The sequence below is a fragment of the Zosterops lateralis genome, assembly GCF_965231275.1.
Source record: "Zosterops lateralis genome assembly, chromosome: 22".
Lineage (NCBI taxonomy): Eukaryota > Metazoa > Chordata > Aves > Passeriformes > Zosteropidae > Zosterops > Zosterops lateralis.
The window spans coordinates 690,278-706,651 of record NC_139782.1 but is presented as its reverse complement, the minus strand read 5'-3'; the positions used below and the strand labels follow the sequence as shown (position 1 = coordinate 706,651).

General features: G+C 53.1%; 2 protein-coding genes across 9 annotated transcripts in view; one reads left to right on the top strand and one right to left on the bottom strand.

The window, feature by feature from the left end:
- Positions 1-772: 772 nt before the first annotated feature.
- On the top strand, positions 773-14,080 carry ZBTB17 (zinc finger and BTB domain containing 17). Of its 5 annotated transcripts, none has more exons than XR_014591612.1 (17): positions 779-872; positions 2,128-2,226; positions 2,677-2,788; positions 4,477-4,683; positions 4,845-5,033; positions 5,294-5,653; positions 6,017-6,255; positions 6,348-6,490; positions 6,961-7,261; positions 7,580-7,667; positions 8,164-8,280; positions 8,362-8,482; positions 8,600-8,730; positions 8,810-9,025; positions 9,848-9,937; positions 10,082-13,898; positions 14,043-14,080. XR_014591612.1 is itself a non-coding variant. In XM_083877005.1 (17 exons), the coding sequence occupies exons 2-17, from the start codon at positions 2,209-2,211 to the stop codon at positions 10,345-10,347; spliced, it is 2,520 nt and encodes an 839-aa protein (XP_083733131.1). In that variant the 5' UTR covers positions 779-872; positions 2,128-2,208; the 3' UTR covers positions 10,348-14,080. The 5 variants fall into 5 exon arrangements, 4 of the variants coding, with proteins under 4 accessions (XP_083733129.1, XP_083733130.1, XP_083733131.1 ...); XM_083877005.1 differs by having other exon boundaries at positions 5,294-5,458; positions 5,537-5,653; positions 10,082-14,080; XM_083877003.1 differs by having other exon boundaries at positions 773-832; positions 10,082-14,080.
- Positions 13,387-16,374, bottom strand: part of SPEN (spen family transcriptional repressor) — a 65,592-nt gene continuing 62,604 nt past the window's right edge. For all 4 annotated transcript variants that reach the window (XM_083876997.1, XM_083876999.1, XM_083876998.1 and 1 more), the window contains 3 exons: positions 16,149-16,343; positions 15,186-15,344; positions 13,387-14,490 (listed from right to left, as the gene is read on the bottom strand). In XM_083876997.1, coding sequence (XP_083733123.1) covers positions 14,359-14,490; positions 15,186-15,344; positions 16,149-16,343 — 486 coding nt within the window. In that variant the 3' untranslated portion in view covers positions 13,387-14,358. The remainder of the gene's footprint in view (positions 14,491-15,185; positions 15,345-16,148; positions 16,344-16,374) is intronic.

The window sequence follows — 16,374 nt, the reverse complement described above, 5'->3', positions numbered from 1 at the left end:
GGTTCTAAGTCGTATAATTCTCTTTAATATTTAGTGTTCTGTCCTCTGTTGGTTATTGATTTCTATAGTCCTTTTAACATCTTTTCCTCAGACAGGGAATCTCCAGCTTTCCAGGCTTTAATTTCCTCTGTATTTTCTGGTTACTCCAAGTCCTTCAAGTGCCATAAATTTAAGATCCAAGATACTCAATCTTTATTGAAGCTTGTCAGGGTTAGTTTTAACAAATTTAAGGTTTTGGTGATTTAATGATCAGAGTAACAAGAGTATGTGTTAAGAGAACCTTAAGTTCTGGCCAAAAGTGGGTGCTGCTTACAATTAGTTAAAACAATTAATTTAAAATTAATTAGGAAAGTTGTATTATTTCCAACAACCGGGAACCTTCTCCATGACAGAAGGATGGAGCCAAGGGAACAAGTGACAGGAAAAGAGGAACGTCATCAAGTTTAAGGCAAGGCAGGTTTATGTTGGATATACAGAAAATTCCTTCATAGAATGGGTGGTCAGGCACTGGGACGGTGGAATCGCCACCTCGGAGGTGTTTAAACAGGGATGATGTGGCGACTGGGAACATGGTTCGCGATGAACACGGCGGTGACGTCGGCACCGGGACCTTCGCCCCTCTCAGCTGCGCTCGGCCCCTCATGGCTCCTCTCGGTCCCTCAGCACCGTTCCCCCACTATCATGACGGCGCCTCTGCGGCGGGACGTTGAGCGGGTCGGCCCCGCCTTCCCTCGCGCATGCGCAGTGACGACGCCACCGCTGGGCGGGCCGAGGCGACGCCGCTTCCGCCCGGCGCTAAGATGGCGGCGCCCTTTGTCTGGTCGGTGTCACGGTGAGGGCCGCGGGCCGTGGGTGAGGCCCCGCCATGACAGGTGCAGCATGAGGGTCCCGGGAGAGCGCTGGAGGAAGTGGGGAGAGAACTGAGTAGGACACGAGGGCTGGGAAGGGTGGGGACTGCGGCCCTGCTTGGTGGCTGTGGGGTAACGAAGCCGCTTTGGGGGTCACCCCGGTGCGCGGCCCCGGTTCTTTGAGGGCACGCTGCGGCGAGGGCGGTTCCGCTGGCAGGCCCTCGGAAACCGAGGGCTGCCGGCTGTCGTGGGGGGGACGGAGGGTTGTCGCAGTAGGAACGAGGGGCTGCCGGATATCGTCAGGGTTTGTTGGCTGCTGTGAGGGGAGCAGGGGCCTCCTGGTTGTCATGAGGGGAATGGGGGGTTGGTGGCTGTCGTAGAGGGAGTGGAGGGACTGTCGTGAGGGGAATAGGGCATCTGGATGTCATGGGGGGAGCAGGGAGCTCGTGGTTGTTCGTGAGGGCACCGAGGGGCTCCTGGCTGCACTCCCTCCCCAGCGTGTCCCTGTCCGCTGTGCGACCCTCCCCCAGCCGTGAGGTGACTCGGGGCGAGGCCATGAACGAAGCCGTGTGTCCCCCGGGCTTGGGGCATCACTGTCCCCTCGGGGCACCGAAAGATCCTCCTGATGGTGAGGAATCAGGGTCACAGCCCCGAGCCAGCACCAGACACATCCCCACAGCTCAGGGACGGGGAAAACCGCAAGGAAAACGGGATTTTCCCTTGTTCTGGCGTTTTGGCGAGGTGACAGCCCCTCCTGGCTGGCTGTGCCCTCTGCGTGCAGGCATGGGTCACACATTTCCCAGACCAGCCTCGTTTCCTTAGTTTCGTTTTTGCATCAGCGGCTTCTCCCGAGATTCCAGCCCTCAGCCAGCATTCCAAAGGGTATTTTTCCCTGAGGAGACAAGGGTTTCTCACCCCTGGGCACTGCAGAACACAGGAGAGATTTTAGGGCAGAGCTCAGGCTCAGGTGATGTCTTGGTGTCCAGAGCAGCACCAGCACATCCATAAGCCTCAAATCCAAATAACCAAGGTGTCTTCAGGATGTCTGTTCCCTGTGGGGCATCCAGGATGTCCCTCTCCTCGTGTCTTTCTCATCTTATTTCCTTTTCAGCACATTTTTTCCTCTTTGTTATCATTTCCCCTCTCCTAGCTTGCTTTCTGCTTCCGACCACAAGCTTTGCAGGCCTTTCCTGTTCCGTGATCCATATTACTATTATATGAAGCTGCTTCGCTCAGGTCAGCTCTAAACTTTATTTTTTTGTCATGAAAAACATTGCAGGATCTGTTCCTGGAAATGAGGACAAACCCCTGTGGGCAGAGACAACGAGGGTTGGGGCTGTGTTGTCCCCTGAGCTGACGCATGAGGCGAGAGATGATGGTGGGTAGGAAACAAACCCCCTCTTCCCTTTCATCTTCTCAGGCTGGATGGCTGAGTGGTGATGGCCTTGAAAGGCAATGTTTAAATCTCTGGTTTTTTTCAATTCAGAGAGGTTTGGGGGTTTTAATAGGTAGATGTTCATGTGGCAGGGAAGGGGAGAGGTAATGTCACTAATTAGCAAGAGTGCTTAGCAGAGCTCTCGTGGGAAGCTCCCTGGGACTGCAGCTGCTGTATTTATCTGTGTGGTGGGTGTGGGTGGGCTCATAATGAACTTTTCCATGATTAATTGGATAATGAGAGACTCAACAGCCTTGTCGGGGAGAGGTCGGGAGGGGAGTCATCTCCCCTGAGGGGAAATCAAAGCGTGCCCAATCCTGCATCAGTGACTTTGCACTTTCAGCACCCAAGATTTGAGGTTTAAAATTGAGATTTTCATCCTATTTTCCCCAGGATGGCTCTGTAGAGACTGACCTGAACACTTGGAAAGGGGAAATCTCTGGAGGAGAGACACAACCCTCTGGCCCTCAATCCTCTGGATATCTCTGCTCCTTGCAGCACAGGGGTGAGCTTGAGCACCAGTCCTGGGGTTTGGGTCCAGATGTTTGGGATTGTTAAACCTCTGAGTCAGGGATTTTAGTGGCTAAAGGTGACATTGGCTGCTGGGTGTGGGTATTGAGAGCTCATCCAAGCCTCTTCCTGCTCCTCTTTCAAGGGAGCTGGAACGTGGCATTACAGAGGAGACTACAGAAAATAGGAAGGTTTCTGGGGAGGAGTTGAGTTTCCTGGATTTTTACTTCCTTCTCAAAGCTAGGGAGCAAAGCTGAGACAAGTCCAATCCCATTCAGATGCAAAGTGCCTCTCACAAATTCCCCAAAATACCCTTTTAGTCCATCAAATTGTCGAGATTCCTCAGGTCCTGCTGCACAGAGCTCTCCAAGCACGGAGCACAGCTTTGTTTACCCTGCGGGGAAAATGCTCCCTCTTTTTTCCAGAGCAAATGACACTGGGCCATGCTATGCAGTATTTTGACCCAAGTACTGTTTTTCCTGGCTGTCAGGGATGTATTTTGGGGCAGGCTGGGGGAGTTCAGAGAGCTGGGGGAAGGCCAGGGCAGGGAGTTCATTGCAATGACAAAATGGAGTGGAACTTGATCTCTGCATGATCTGATGCTGTCAGAGAGGTCCTGGCCTCTCACCCACACTGGGAATGCTTGTGGAAGCTGAATGAATCCTGGGAGGAAGATCCTTCACCAGGCATTGCTGGCACCCGCAGCTGACAGGAGGAGGCTCCCTCTGACCACTGATCACTGGAAGGAACAGGAACTGGAAGTGCCTGGTGTTGTGGATCCAAACCTCTCAGTTTTTTCCTGACTGGAAACGCCTGATTTAAGAGGTGGTGAAGTGGAAAAACAACTTCCACAGGCTGGAAACTTTCAGAGACACCGAGCATGGAATCCAAGAGTGTTCCCCCATCCATAACGTTCCTGCTACAGCATCCAGAGCTTTAGGGACTTTCTGCATGAACAACGACTGGATAGTCCCTATTTCCTTTCTCCTCCCTCCTTGCCAATCCCTTGAAACAACCCCTTCAACACTGGAATCATTGTTGGAAGACAAAGCCAAGTGAAAACCCTTCACTGACCCCATGGAGGCAGGTCAGGAGAAAATCCACAGTGTGGCACTTTGCTGAGAAGGACCTGCTGGAAAACTGGGTTTTGCCGTATTTCCAGCAATTTGCAGCATTCCTTAAGCAGAGCTGTGCTCCAAGCATAGAGAACTCCCTTCAAACACATAATAAAATATAAAAATTCCTCAGTATCATGATATGAGCAGCTAAAAGGAGCAGGAACTGGAAGGTTTGGACAAACACTTCCATGCTGTGGCCTTGGCAGGAGCCATGAAACAGAGGAGGGATAATAGCACTTGTGAATGCAGAGGTGACAAGGCTCCTGCTCGCTGCTTGGACCAGCTGAGGAGCAATAGCTGTGTTCTGAATTGCCATCAGGGTAGCTAAAAACCATTGTGGCTGTTCCATCAACTCCTCCTAGCCCTGCGTTGGAGTCGTGGCTGTTCTAGGAGTGGGTATGGGTTTGATTTAGCCAGGAGAGGAGCTGAAATTTACCTTTTTGGGCCATTTTGTTAACCATGGGCAGTCAGGTTGTGTTTCGTGATCTCTCTGCCTTGACGACCCCTTCAGTAGTTTCGTTACCCACCTCCCCCCCGCATCCCGGGGTTTTTTCCCTCCCCACAGCCATGGATTTCCCGCAGCACAGCCAGCAGGTGCTGGAGCAGCTCAACCAGCAGCGGCAGCTGGGGCTGCTCTGCGACTGCACCTTCGTGGTGGATGGCATCGACTTCAAGGCCCACAAGGCCGTGCTGGCCGCCTGCAGCGACTACTTCCGCATGCTCTTCGTGGACCAGAAGGACGTGGTGCACCTGGACATCAGCAATGCCGCAGGTAGGCCTGGAATTTTTATCCAGGATTTCTCCCAGCTCCTTAAACAATAGAATTCTGTGCCCAGGCTCCAAGGGAGGCTCTTCAGCTTGTTATTTTGAGTGTTTCAAAATGAAAGAGTGAGGAGTGAGGGCTCATTTCTGGTTGTGTCACCTCCCCTGCAGGCCTGGGCCACGTTCTGGAATTCATGTACACGGCTAAGCTGAGTCTGAGCCCCGACAACGTGGAGGATGTGCTGGCCGTGGCAGGTTTTCTGCAGATGCAGGAGATCGTCAGTGCTTGCAACGCGCTCAAATCTCTCACCGTGCCCTCAGAAAATCCCCCTGGGATGAACCAGCAGCCCTCCGAGATAGGTACGTACCCTCTTGGCTTCCCTTCACCCAGGCAAAGTCAAGATTTACTTACTCATGCTTCATGCAGTCAAAAATTTATCCAGTTACGCTCCTTAGCCACCTTGCAAACTCAGTTCCCAGGTGCATCTGGTGCACCTGGATGGGGTTTGATCCTCTTGGGCAGTACCAGCAGTTAAAAAATCACTGCTTCTGTGAATTTTGTGGGATTTGCAAATCCTCCTGACAGCAGCAGCTGGATGGCTTCGCCTGTTCCCTCACAGGAGCTGACAAGGTGACGGCTGATACCAAGACATTGGTGGTGGCAGAAGCTCTGGGGGAGCCTGACAAAGCCAAAGCAGCTGCTCCTGACGCTGAGGGAAAGGAAGAGAAGCCAGAGGCCACAGCACAGCCTGAGGCACCTGAGGAGCAGCCGGTTGGCCAGGAAGGTGAACCACCAAGGAGTGACATCCTGGGTCCTGCTGTCATCCCCAGCACACCCTGTCCTGACACTCTGGTGCTCACAGGGACAGGTGCTGACATCCAGGGGAATCCCAAGGTCGACATTCCCGGGCTCCCGCAGCCATCAGACAGCACGGTGAGCAGCGGCAGCCCCGTGGCCACGGACACTGCCAGGACAGGAGGTGTGTTGGTGAGCAGGGCTGGGACAAAGCTGGGCAAAGCTTGAGCCCTCATTTTCTGTGGAATTAATTGTATGAGTGCAAGTTCTGTGAGGCATGGATCCTCTGGGAGCAGTTTTCATGGAGTTTTCAAGGAGAGTTGGGAAGTTCTCCTCTGCCTGCACAGGCTTTGGGAATTTAGAGCTAATCACCTGCAAATTCAAAGTGATTCCAGGCAAAGGTGACGATGAGTCAGATGTTTCTGTGATTTTCCTTCAGACAGGGGATGCCTAATCCCAGTCTCCTTAGGTTAGGAAGTACAGGTGGATTTTGTGCCTCTGCTGCCACTCCCGAATTTGAGTTTTTCCATTCTTTACCATCCTGCAGACATGAAGCTGGAAAGGAAGGAGGAAGAGGGGGAGATGATAGTGGAGGAGGAAGATGAGGGTAAAATCCCTGAGGAGGAGCCTGTCCAGCTGGAGAACGGGGAAAATACTGAGGATAATGAGTCAGGAAGCACGGACTCTGGGCAGGAGAACTCAGGGGAGCCGCGCGTGCTGCGCTCTGGCACCTACAGCGACCGCACCGAGTCCAAGGCCTATGGCTCTGTCACACACAAGTGCGAGGTGAGGCCAGCCGGGCTCCTGGGCAGCATCTCCAGGTGCCACTGGGTGCCTTGAGGACAGCAAAGTGACAGGGCCTATCCCTCCATCCCTAGGACTGTGGGAAGGAGTTCACCCACACCGGGAACTTCAAGCGGCACATCCGTATCCACACCGGAGAGAAGCCCTTCTCATGCAGGGAGTGCAACAAGGCCTTCTCCGACCCAGCCGCCTGCAAGGCCCATGAGAAGACACACAGGTATGGGTGGAGCCAGGGAAAGACACCTGAAAAATGCGAGGTTTGCTGGGAATGGTTGAATCCTTTGGAAATCCACTGGTGTGTTGGGGTATCCAGGAGGAGATCTGTCTTTATGCCTCTGTCATTGCCACAGAATAGTCCTGAGCTGGAAGGGATCCACAAGGATCAAGTCTAACTCCTGGCCTTGCACAGACACCATCAGAATCCCATCCCATGTCTGAGAGCATTGTCCAAATTGTTCTTCCCTTTTGTGTTGTTTCACGGACTCCCCATCCCTGGAAGTGTTCAGGGTTGGATGGGGCTTGGAGCAACCTGGTCTAGTGGCAGGTGGGGTCTGGTGGAACAAGATAAACTTGGAGATCCCTCCCAACCCAAACCATTCCATGGTTCCTGTGTGTCTGGCTCGGGAGTGATGCTCAGACTGGCAATGAGATCCCGGTCCTGGGTGTGACATTCCCACCTTGTCCCAGCCCATTGAAGCCGTACGGCTGCGAGGAGTGCGGGAAGAGCTACCGCCTCATCAGCCTTCTGAACCTGCACAAGAAGCGGCACACAGGCGAGGCCCGGTACCGCTGCGAGGACTGCGGCAAGCTCTTCACCACCTCGGGCAACCTGAAGCGGCACCAGCTGGTGCACAGCGGGGAGAAGCCCTACCAGTGCGACTACTGTGGGCGCTCCTTCTCCGACCCCACCTCCAAGATGCGCCACCTGGAGACGCATGACACTGACAAGGAGCACAAGTGTCCCCACTGCGACAAGAAGTTCAACCAGGTGCGCTGGAGAGTGGGGAAGCTGGGCCAGCGCAGTCCTTGAAGGGATATTTGTCCGTGGGATGCAGTTCGGAGCTCCCAGAATTGTCCTGGCATGGTGGTGTATCCATGAGGTGTAATTAGGGGTCCCAGAGTGGTCCTAAAGGGGTGGATTATCCGTGGGATGCAGTTCAGGAGTCTTGGAGCTTGGAAAGGGTAGTTTAAGGGTGAAGTTTAGAGGTCCCAGAGGCCACTCCAAAAGGGATCCATGGGGATTTGGGTTGCTCCGAAGGGAGACAGAGTGGTTTGGGGCTCTCTCCATCCTGTTTTCCATCCTCAGGTGGGGAATTTGAAGGCTCACCTGAAGATCCACATCGCAGATGGGCCTCTGAAGTGCCGGGAGTGCGGGAAGCAGTTCACCACATCAGGTAACACGAGGAAGGGGGGTTTCGGGGCTGAGTGATGTCACTTAGATGGTCTGGGGGGAGCAGGGAGTATTCTGGGGTTGGATCAGAGCCAAAGGAAGGATTTCATCCTGAGTTTACAGTGCCATGGTTGTGCTGCAGAAATTCCTGGTTTTCCCCATGGAGCCACACTCTGGAAAGGAGCTCCTCATCCAAATGTTGGAGATGGGGATGTCTCCTCCCATTTTCTCCCAACCTGCTGCAGAGCCAGAGGGTTGGAATGATTCCAGTGGAGTCTTTTGATCCCCTGAAACAGTGGGTGCTTGTCCTGGCTGTCTCCACTTTCACATTATTGCCTGATCCCAGGCAAGGTGCAGCCAACTTCCCTTGATCCCTGCAAAGTCCCTGCAGTCCGTGCTCCCTGAATAGCACCAGGCTTTCCCAAGGGAGCTTCTGGGGCTTTGGAAAGGAGGAAAAGGGGGAGGAGGATCTGGTGTCCTTCAGCCTGCCCTGCTCCCAGGTAACCTGAAGCGGCACCTGCGGATCCACAGCGGGGAGAAGCCGTATGTGTGCGTGCACTGCCAGCGCCAGTTCGCCGACCCCGGTGCACTCCAACGCCACGTCCGCATCCACACTGGTATACAGATCTGCTCCTGCCTCCCTGAAGGGTTCTCCTTCCCCTCGTTCTCCCCACCCACCTTCTCCTGTGTTTCCCCAGGAGAGAAGCCGTGCCAGTGCTTGATCTGTGGGAAAGCCTTCACCCAGGCAAGCTCCCTCATTGCCCATGTGCGCCAGCACACCGGGGAGAAGCCCTATGTGTGCGAGCGGTGTGGGAAGAGGTGAGGATTCTCCTTGGGAATACCAGGAGGGGCGCTTCAGTGGTATTGGAACATCATGGGGCACTTCCACTTGGGGGGATACCATGGATTGTGGTGACTGTGGTGTCATTCCCAAAGGTTCGTCCAGTCGAGCCAGCTGGCCAACCACATCCGTCACCACGACAACATCCGGCCCCACAAATGCACTGTCTGCAACAAAGCTTTCGTCAACGTGGGTGACCTGTCCAAGCACATCATCATCCACACAGGTAGGTACCTCCCAAAACCCTGCACCGCCCCTGGACATCACCTCCTCACCCACACCCCCATTTCCCATCCTCTTCCCAGGGGAGAAGCCGTTCCTGTGTGACAAGTGCGGGCGTGGCTTCAACCGCGTGGACAACCTGCGCTCCCACGTAAAGACCGTGCACCAGGGCAAGGCAGGCATCAAAATCCTGGAGCCCGAGGAAGGCGACGAGGTCAACATCGTCACAGTGGCATCCGATGACATGGTGACATTGGCCACCGAGGCGTTGGCTGCCACCGCTGTCACGCAGCTCACGGGTGAGCTGGGGGGGCCCATAGGGTTCCCAAAGGGAGTTCATCCATGAGGGGCAGCTTGGGAGCCATCCAGAAGGGAAAGTGAGTGGTGGGGTGCAGCTGGGAGGTCCTGGAGCTGCCCTGAAATGGAAACTGATCCTTAGGGAGCAGCTGGCTGGTCCCAGAGTTGTCCCTAGAGGGAGATTCATTTATGGGGATTCAGTTTAGAGCACTCAGGAGTCATCCCAAAAGGGAAATTTTCTTGTGGGAATGCAGCTTGGGAGTCTTGGAGTTGTCCTGAAAAGGTGGTTTATCCATGGGATGCAGCTTGGACGTCCCAGATGCCATCCCAGAAGGGAGATTTTATCCCTGGAGAGGAGCTTGGGTCTTCCATTAGTCACCCCAAAAGGAAAACTTATCTGTGGGGAACAGCTGGAGGAGCCTGGAACTGTCCTGAAAGTGAGGTTAATTTAACATTTTCTGTGGGAGGCAGCCTAGGGGATCCCAGAAGCCCATCCAGAGCGGAAACTTATCCCTAGGGAGCAGCTTGGGTGCCTTGGGGCAATCTTGAAAGGGCAGTTTATCCATGAGGTGCAGTTTGAGAGTCCCAAGAGTCACCCCAAAAGGGCGATTCATTTGGGGGGGGGGGGCAGTTTGGAGGTCCTGAACCCCCAAAGGCACTGGAGATTTATCCCAGGGTGCAGCAGCCAAGTCTGGGCAGCCTCACATCCCACTGGAGCCACTTCCAACCTCAGCACTGGGCAGGATCCCCAGCTGGAGGGGCAATTCCTGCCCAGCTGGGCCCCCCTAATATTCCTGTTCCCTGCAATGTCCCTGTCCCCGCAGTGGTGCCTGTGGCAGCCGCAGTGACGGCGGATGAGACCGAAGCACTTAAAGCTGAGATCACCAAAGCGGTGAAGCAGGTGCAGGAAGCAGGTGAGACCGAGAATACTGGGCTGGCTCCTCCCATCCCACCACCCCAGCCCCTCCGGGAATACCGGGAATATTGGGCTGGCTCCTCCTATCGCACCACCCCAGCGCCTCCCCCATTTTTGTGTGTGTTCCTCTCTCCCCTGGCAGACCCCAACACGCAGATCCTTTACGCCTGCGATTCCTGTGGGGAGAAGTTCTTGGATGCCAGCAGCCTGGCGCAGCACGTGCGCATCCACACGGCCCAGGCGCTCGTCATGTTCCAGGCAGAGCCGGACTTCTACCAGCCCTACGGCAACGCGGGCTGGCCGGCAGAGCAGGTCATCCCCGCCGGGGAGCTCCTCTTCCGCCCCCGCGACGGCCCCGAGCCTGCCCCGGCCCACTCGGCCGAGGGGCCGCCCCCACCCCCCGAGTGACCCCAACCCTGCCCAGCCTTTATTTAAGACAGCTCGGATATGGTGTAAAAAGTGTATTTCTGGAAGGAAAGAGATGGAATAAAATGCAGTATTTTGTAAGGGTTGGTCCTCAGGGAGGGGAGGATGCTGTGGATTCTCCCCCAGGGGATATTTTGAGGCTCAGGCAGAGCTGGAGCCCAGTGGGGGGGCACTGAAATGCTCCAATTACTGCTGAGAGTGTGATGTGTTAAAAGCAGGGATAAATGAGTTGATAAAAGATAAAAACGGTGCTTTAAGGTTTTCCACCTCACCCAGAACAGCTGACAGGGATTTTTGGGGTAAAGCCCAAGAAGACCCTCACCTGCTGACTCCCACCGAGGGGGCAGGGCAGCTGCCCCTGGTTGGGGGTAAAAACTGGAAAAAAGTTGCTGCTGGATGGAGGTGGGGAGTGGGAGCCTGTTCTGCCCCACCCAGCGTCTGGGGGCTCAGCTAGGCACACCCACAAGGGCCCCCTAGGCTCTGCAGCTGGGAGGGGGGGCTGGAGGTCACAGGGGCCCTCTGTCCATCACTGTCTGTCCCTATCCCAGGTGACCCAGGGGGGCAGCACTGGCTCCAGCCTTGTCCCCACACTGCTGGGGCTGGGGGGCCGTAGGACCCCCACACAGGAGGGGCAGGAGCCCCAATGTGCCTGTCTGACACTCACCCCCTTCTCTCTCCCCTCAGAGACCCCCAGCTCCTCAGGGCAGGGAGGGAAGGGGGACATGCACAGACACAGCAACAGGGCGTGGCCAGGCGGGACAGAAGGACACTGAGATGGCTGCAGGTCCTGCTGGACACATGGAAAGCTCTGTGGATGGCTGGACAGGGGTAGAGACACATGGACAGGTCACCTTCAGGCCGGACACATTTTCACATCCAGTTGGACACGTGGACATGATCTGTCCATCCATGTGCCCACCTGTCCCATCATCTATGTGTCCATCTGACCTCATCCCTGTTCCCCAGCCTGGGGGAGGTTGGAGGATTCTGGACAGGCTGGGCTGTCCAGCTGGACACATGGACAGAGCTGTGGATGGTTGGATGTTCGGCTGGACAGATGGAGGGATGGACACAGAGGTGGCTGGGCAGGCAGACACGGGGACATGTCCAGATGCATACACAGACAGTTCTATGGATGACACATAGCTGGTAACATTCACAGGCGAACAGAAGGACCATCACATGTCCAGTCAGACAGACAATTGTACTTCCAGTTGGGCACATAGACATTGTACACACAGATGGACAGATGCCTGCCCAGCCAGACACTTTCCTCCACCCATGGGCATAAATGCCCCAAAAATACTTTTTGCCCCAAGTCCCCGCTCTAAAAACAGCAATTTCAGATGCTCGCCCCACCCCCTTCACACCCCACCCCCTTCACACTGCAGCCCCACCCCATTCCTCCCTTTCCATGGAGTTGGGATTGGGCCAGACCCTCTCCCTATTCTCAGAGCCTGGGCTGGGAGATGGACACAGGGATGGGCCTGCATCCATACAGATGGACATGGGGCTGTGCGGGCAGGGCGGGGGTGTGAAATTGCTGGTTTTCAAGAGGGGCCTCTGGGGCAAAAAAAAGGCATTTTTAGGGTATTTCTGCCTATGAGTGGAGGAGGAAAAATGTCTGGCTAGGCATGAGAATGTCCAACTGTCCAGATGGAAGTACATATGTCCAGTTGGATGTCCATCCATCCATCTGTCCATGTCAGTGTGTCCAGCTGGACGTACAATGTCTGTGTGTTCAGCTGGACAAAGTGTCCAACTGTCCAGCTGGACACCCCCCTGGTTCCAGCCATCTGACAGACCCATGAGATGGGTGGATGAAGAGGATGGGCTGGCATGGACAGACAGGTCCAGGCCCGGCTGCGTGGACGGACATTGCACAGACACCTGGACACATGGACAGTTCACACCTGGCTGGACACACAGACAGGGGCCTCCAGTCCCTCAGCTCTTGCACAACACCCCAAAAACACCCCTTTTTACCCCAAAGGCCCCACTCAGAAACCAGCAGGGTCAGACCCCTTCCCTCTGCCCCAGTAATCCACGTGTCCGTCTGTCCAGGGTCTGTCCATCAGTCCCACCTCACTCTCTGGGGAAGGGGAGGAAGTCCATTGCCCCACCCTGATGCCCCCAGTGGGACTTGGGGGCTGCTGTGGGGTGTCCCTGGCCAGGCTCCCAACACCCACCTTCATCCTTGGGCACCAGCAGCACCTTTTTGTCCTGGTTTTACCCCAAACAGGCTCTGTTCTGCTCCTCACCCTCAGCCTGGGGGTGCAGGGTGAGGGTCTCCCCTGGTTTTGGAGGCCACCCCCCAAATTCTGCCCTAAACCTCCTTTTTTTTACCACATTTGCTTGATTTTAACCCATTTACACCAGCTTTGATTACAGGCTTCTCACTTACACCTGACAGGGATTTGGGTGGAAAAGCAGTGAAAAACGTCAAGTCTGGCTCTTTTATTTCAAAGGATGATGAATATCAGTAATCCAAGGATAATTTCAGTGAGGAGTTGGTGCGTGATGAGATGAGAAGTGGGGGCAAACCCTGCAATTTGAGTTTTCACAAGTATTTATGACACAGGAGGGAAAAATCAAGAAATTTGGTTTAGTGTGACCTTTTTTCCTGGTTGTTTTTAATGGAGAGGTGGGTGACCTCTCCTCAGCAGCCCCCAAACCTCCCTTTCCCTGCTCCCCCTCCCCATACTGAGGGACGAGGTCGGGGCACCAATCTGTTTTGTATTTTTTAATAAAGTTCGTAATCCAATGGACACACAAAACAAAACTGCGCTGAGAAAAAAAAATAAACCAAAAAAAAAACCCCAAAACAAAACAAAACAAACAAAAAAAAAACCACCCAAAAAAACCCAAAACCAAGTTCCATAAATTAATTAAGTGTTAGGGGAGGTGAGAGGGGGCCAGGGCAGAGTCTTTGTACAAGTGTATAACACTTCCACAGCTGATGAGACGAGGGGATGTTTAAATGAAGCGCACTTACAAATGAGTGACAATACAAAGTCTGAGTATGAAAATAAGATTTTTTTTCTCTGAAAACACATTTTTGGCACAGATTAAAAAAAAATGTATGTTGTGGGGATTTGATTTTTAAGTCAGTATTATATATATTTATATATATTATATATATATTTATATATACACACACACCCACTGAGTTCTGCATATCCCACCAGGAAGGAAAAAAGCTCTCCCTTTTGTTTTGTTGTCTGTTTTGTATTCTCTTGTTTTTCAGTGTAAACTGTACATCCCAGATGATGAGAAGACGGCTGCAGCAGGGGCAGGTGGAGGAAGAGGAAGGTTCACATCCAGAAAAAATAACGCCCCCAAAAAAATAAACAACCCCAAAAGAAGGAAAAAAACCCAACAAAAAAACCCTGACAAAAAAACCAATAAAATAAAAAATGACTGTGAAATGCTCCTTGACCCACAAATCTCAGCAGAGTCCCTGCGGAATGTCCACGGCGCAGTTAATGTGTGTCAAGACATCCAGAACGTCACAGCGTCTCCAACTGTGCAAAGTCCGAGTCACTAATTTAGTGCAAAGGCAGTTCAGGTTCTTTTTTATTTTTTTTTTCCTTTTTTTTGTTAAAAAAAATAAGCCATCCTTTTCTCTTTTTTTTTCCTTTTTTTTTTCTTTTTTGTGTGTTTTTTTCCCCAAAAAGGAGGCACGGGAACCCAAGCCCAGTCCACCTGCTGAGTGCATCAGTTGTCCATAAGCCAAAACAACATGTAAACATCCAAGGTTTGATCGAGGCCAGTTGGGCAGGAGGCTGGTTTCTGGCAGCATTTGTTTTGTTTCATAACCTTCTCTCCTTCTTTTGAATTAGTTTTACTTTTAAATTAATTTTTTGTTTTGTTTTGTTTTGTTTTTTTAATGGGCTTTTTGTTGTTGTAGTAGTTGTTTGTTTTTTGCTGCAGGGCCTTGGAAAAATTAAAAAAAAAAATAAAATAAGAGAAAGTCAGTAACTGGTAAACAGCTCATACCGACGCAATGACAATCATCAGGTGAGGAGAGATGTTGGAGATGCTGGCGAGGAGGTCTGGGGCCAGGCGGGACAGGTGGCTTTCCGAGAACTCACAGGGTGGGAAGATCTGCAGAACGTAGGCAGGCTGCAGGAGGGAAAAAACATGGATCAAAGACAACCCACACTTAAAAATGTTTAAAAATGGGACATTTCAGTGATGTTCTGGGTGCTTAAAGGATCCTCAATCTTGTATAAAAAAGAAGCCATGGGTTTTGTTGCCAAAGTGGGGAGTTTTCCCCACCACAAGTGTAGGAGCTGGCTGATTTTCTTGGGAAAGGCAGAAAAATTCCCATCAATTTCCATTTCATTGGTTGCTCCAAGCGCTGGCAGCTCATTCTGGGCTCTTAATATCCAGAATTAAATTACACACAGGTTAAATTGCATTCAGTGCAGCAACACACCTGGAAAAAACCCTCCATGGCACCAAATGCATTCTGCGAGGAAACACCAGCTGTCCTGGAAAAATCAGGATATGGGGAAGAAACAAGGACCGTACTTCAGAGATAAAGAGCTGGGAAACGTATTTGGTTTCTTTTCAGCCCAAGATGATGAACTGGGAACACACCAAACACACGTTTAGGAATTTTTTGGCTTTGGGGTCACTTTCATCGATTCCATCAATAATTTATGGATCCCATCCGTGTGTTTGATGGGTGATGGAAATGTGGGGGTTGTTTGACCTATAACCCCAGGCAGCTCCAGAGCAGAAGCCTGAGCCGCCCCCCCTTATGGATGGGTTTGGTGTGTCCCTGTGGCACTGTAGGGGTGTCGGGCCCATACCTGGTTGGAGCCAGGGTTGGGAACGTTGATGATGCCTGCAGCCTGCTTGGCCTGCAGGTAACTGATGAACGCGGCCTTGAGTGACTCCGTCTGACTGACCACGTCCTCCTGGTCCCGGCCACAGGGCAGGGCCAGCAGCAGGCAGTAATCGCTCTCCACCTGCAAAGGAAGGACATGTTCAGAGAAATGCTGGATGAGTGAGAGGGTGTTTTCCAGCCATCCATGCACTATCCAGGGGGCAAAATCCTCATTTTAAACTCCTTGATGTTACAGTTTATACCCCAGAGAAGCTGTGGCTGCCCCATTCCCAAAAATGTCCAAGACCAGGCTTGACAGGGCCTGGAGCAACCAGGGATAGTGGAAGGTGTCCCTGCCCATGGCAGGGGGGTGAGATGGGCTTTAAGGCCCCTCAAACCCAAACCAGTATAGGATTCTGTGATTCCAACACCTGCTGAGAGCATAGCCATGGTGGAAAGGACTAAAAGTGTATTTTCATGATCACCTGAACTTCCCTTCCCACCCTACTCAGACACACTGAAACCAGCAGTAGTTTATCCCAGGGTTGAGGGTGGATTAAGGGTTTCCCAGCTCTCATAGCCTTTTCCATAAATGCAGTGTAAGAGCTATTGATCATCACCTGCAATCCGTGTTACACTCTCTGGGTTGAAGGAATCCCAAAACAAAATCACAGGGATCTCCTGGATTGGAAGGAATCCGCGGGGATCATCAAGTCCAATTCCAGGCCATGCACAGGATCCCAACAGTCCCGCCCTGAGAGCAGTGCTTGAATGCTCCTTGGGCTCTGGCAACCTTGGGGCCATGCCCATTCTCTGGGGAGCCCACGTGACAGAGGCCCAGGTTCTCGGAGCACTGGTGGTTTTCAGCCCCACAGCTGGTGAGACCAGCCTGGCTCTGAGCACAGGGATTCCCAAACTCCCTCCCTGCCCCATCCTGGGCCCTCACCATCATTCTCCGTGCAACCCCCTCCAGCTGGGAGGCCTCGAGCCGCATGCGCTGCGCGATCCGCAGTGGGGGCCCTCCCTCGGGTGCTGGCAGTGACCGGTGTGCCAGGACATTGTTCCCAGACACAAAGTGCAGCTGTACGGCCGCCGTGTCATTCTTGAGAGCCAGGAGACCCTGCCAGACAATGGGGTATTTCTAGGAAGAGAGGGGGAAGAATATTACACAC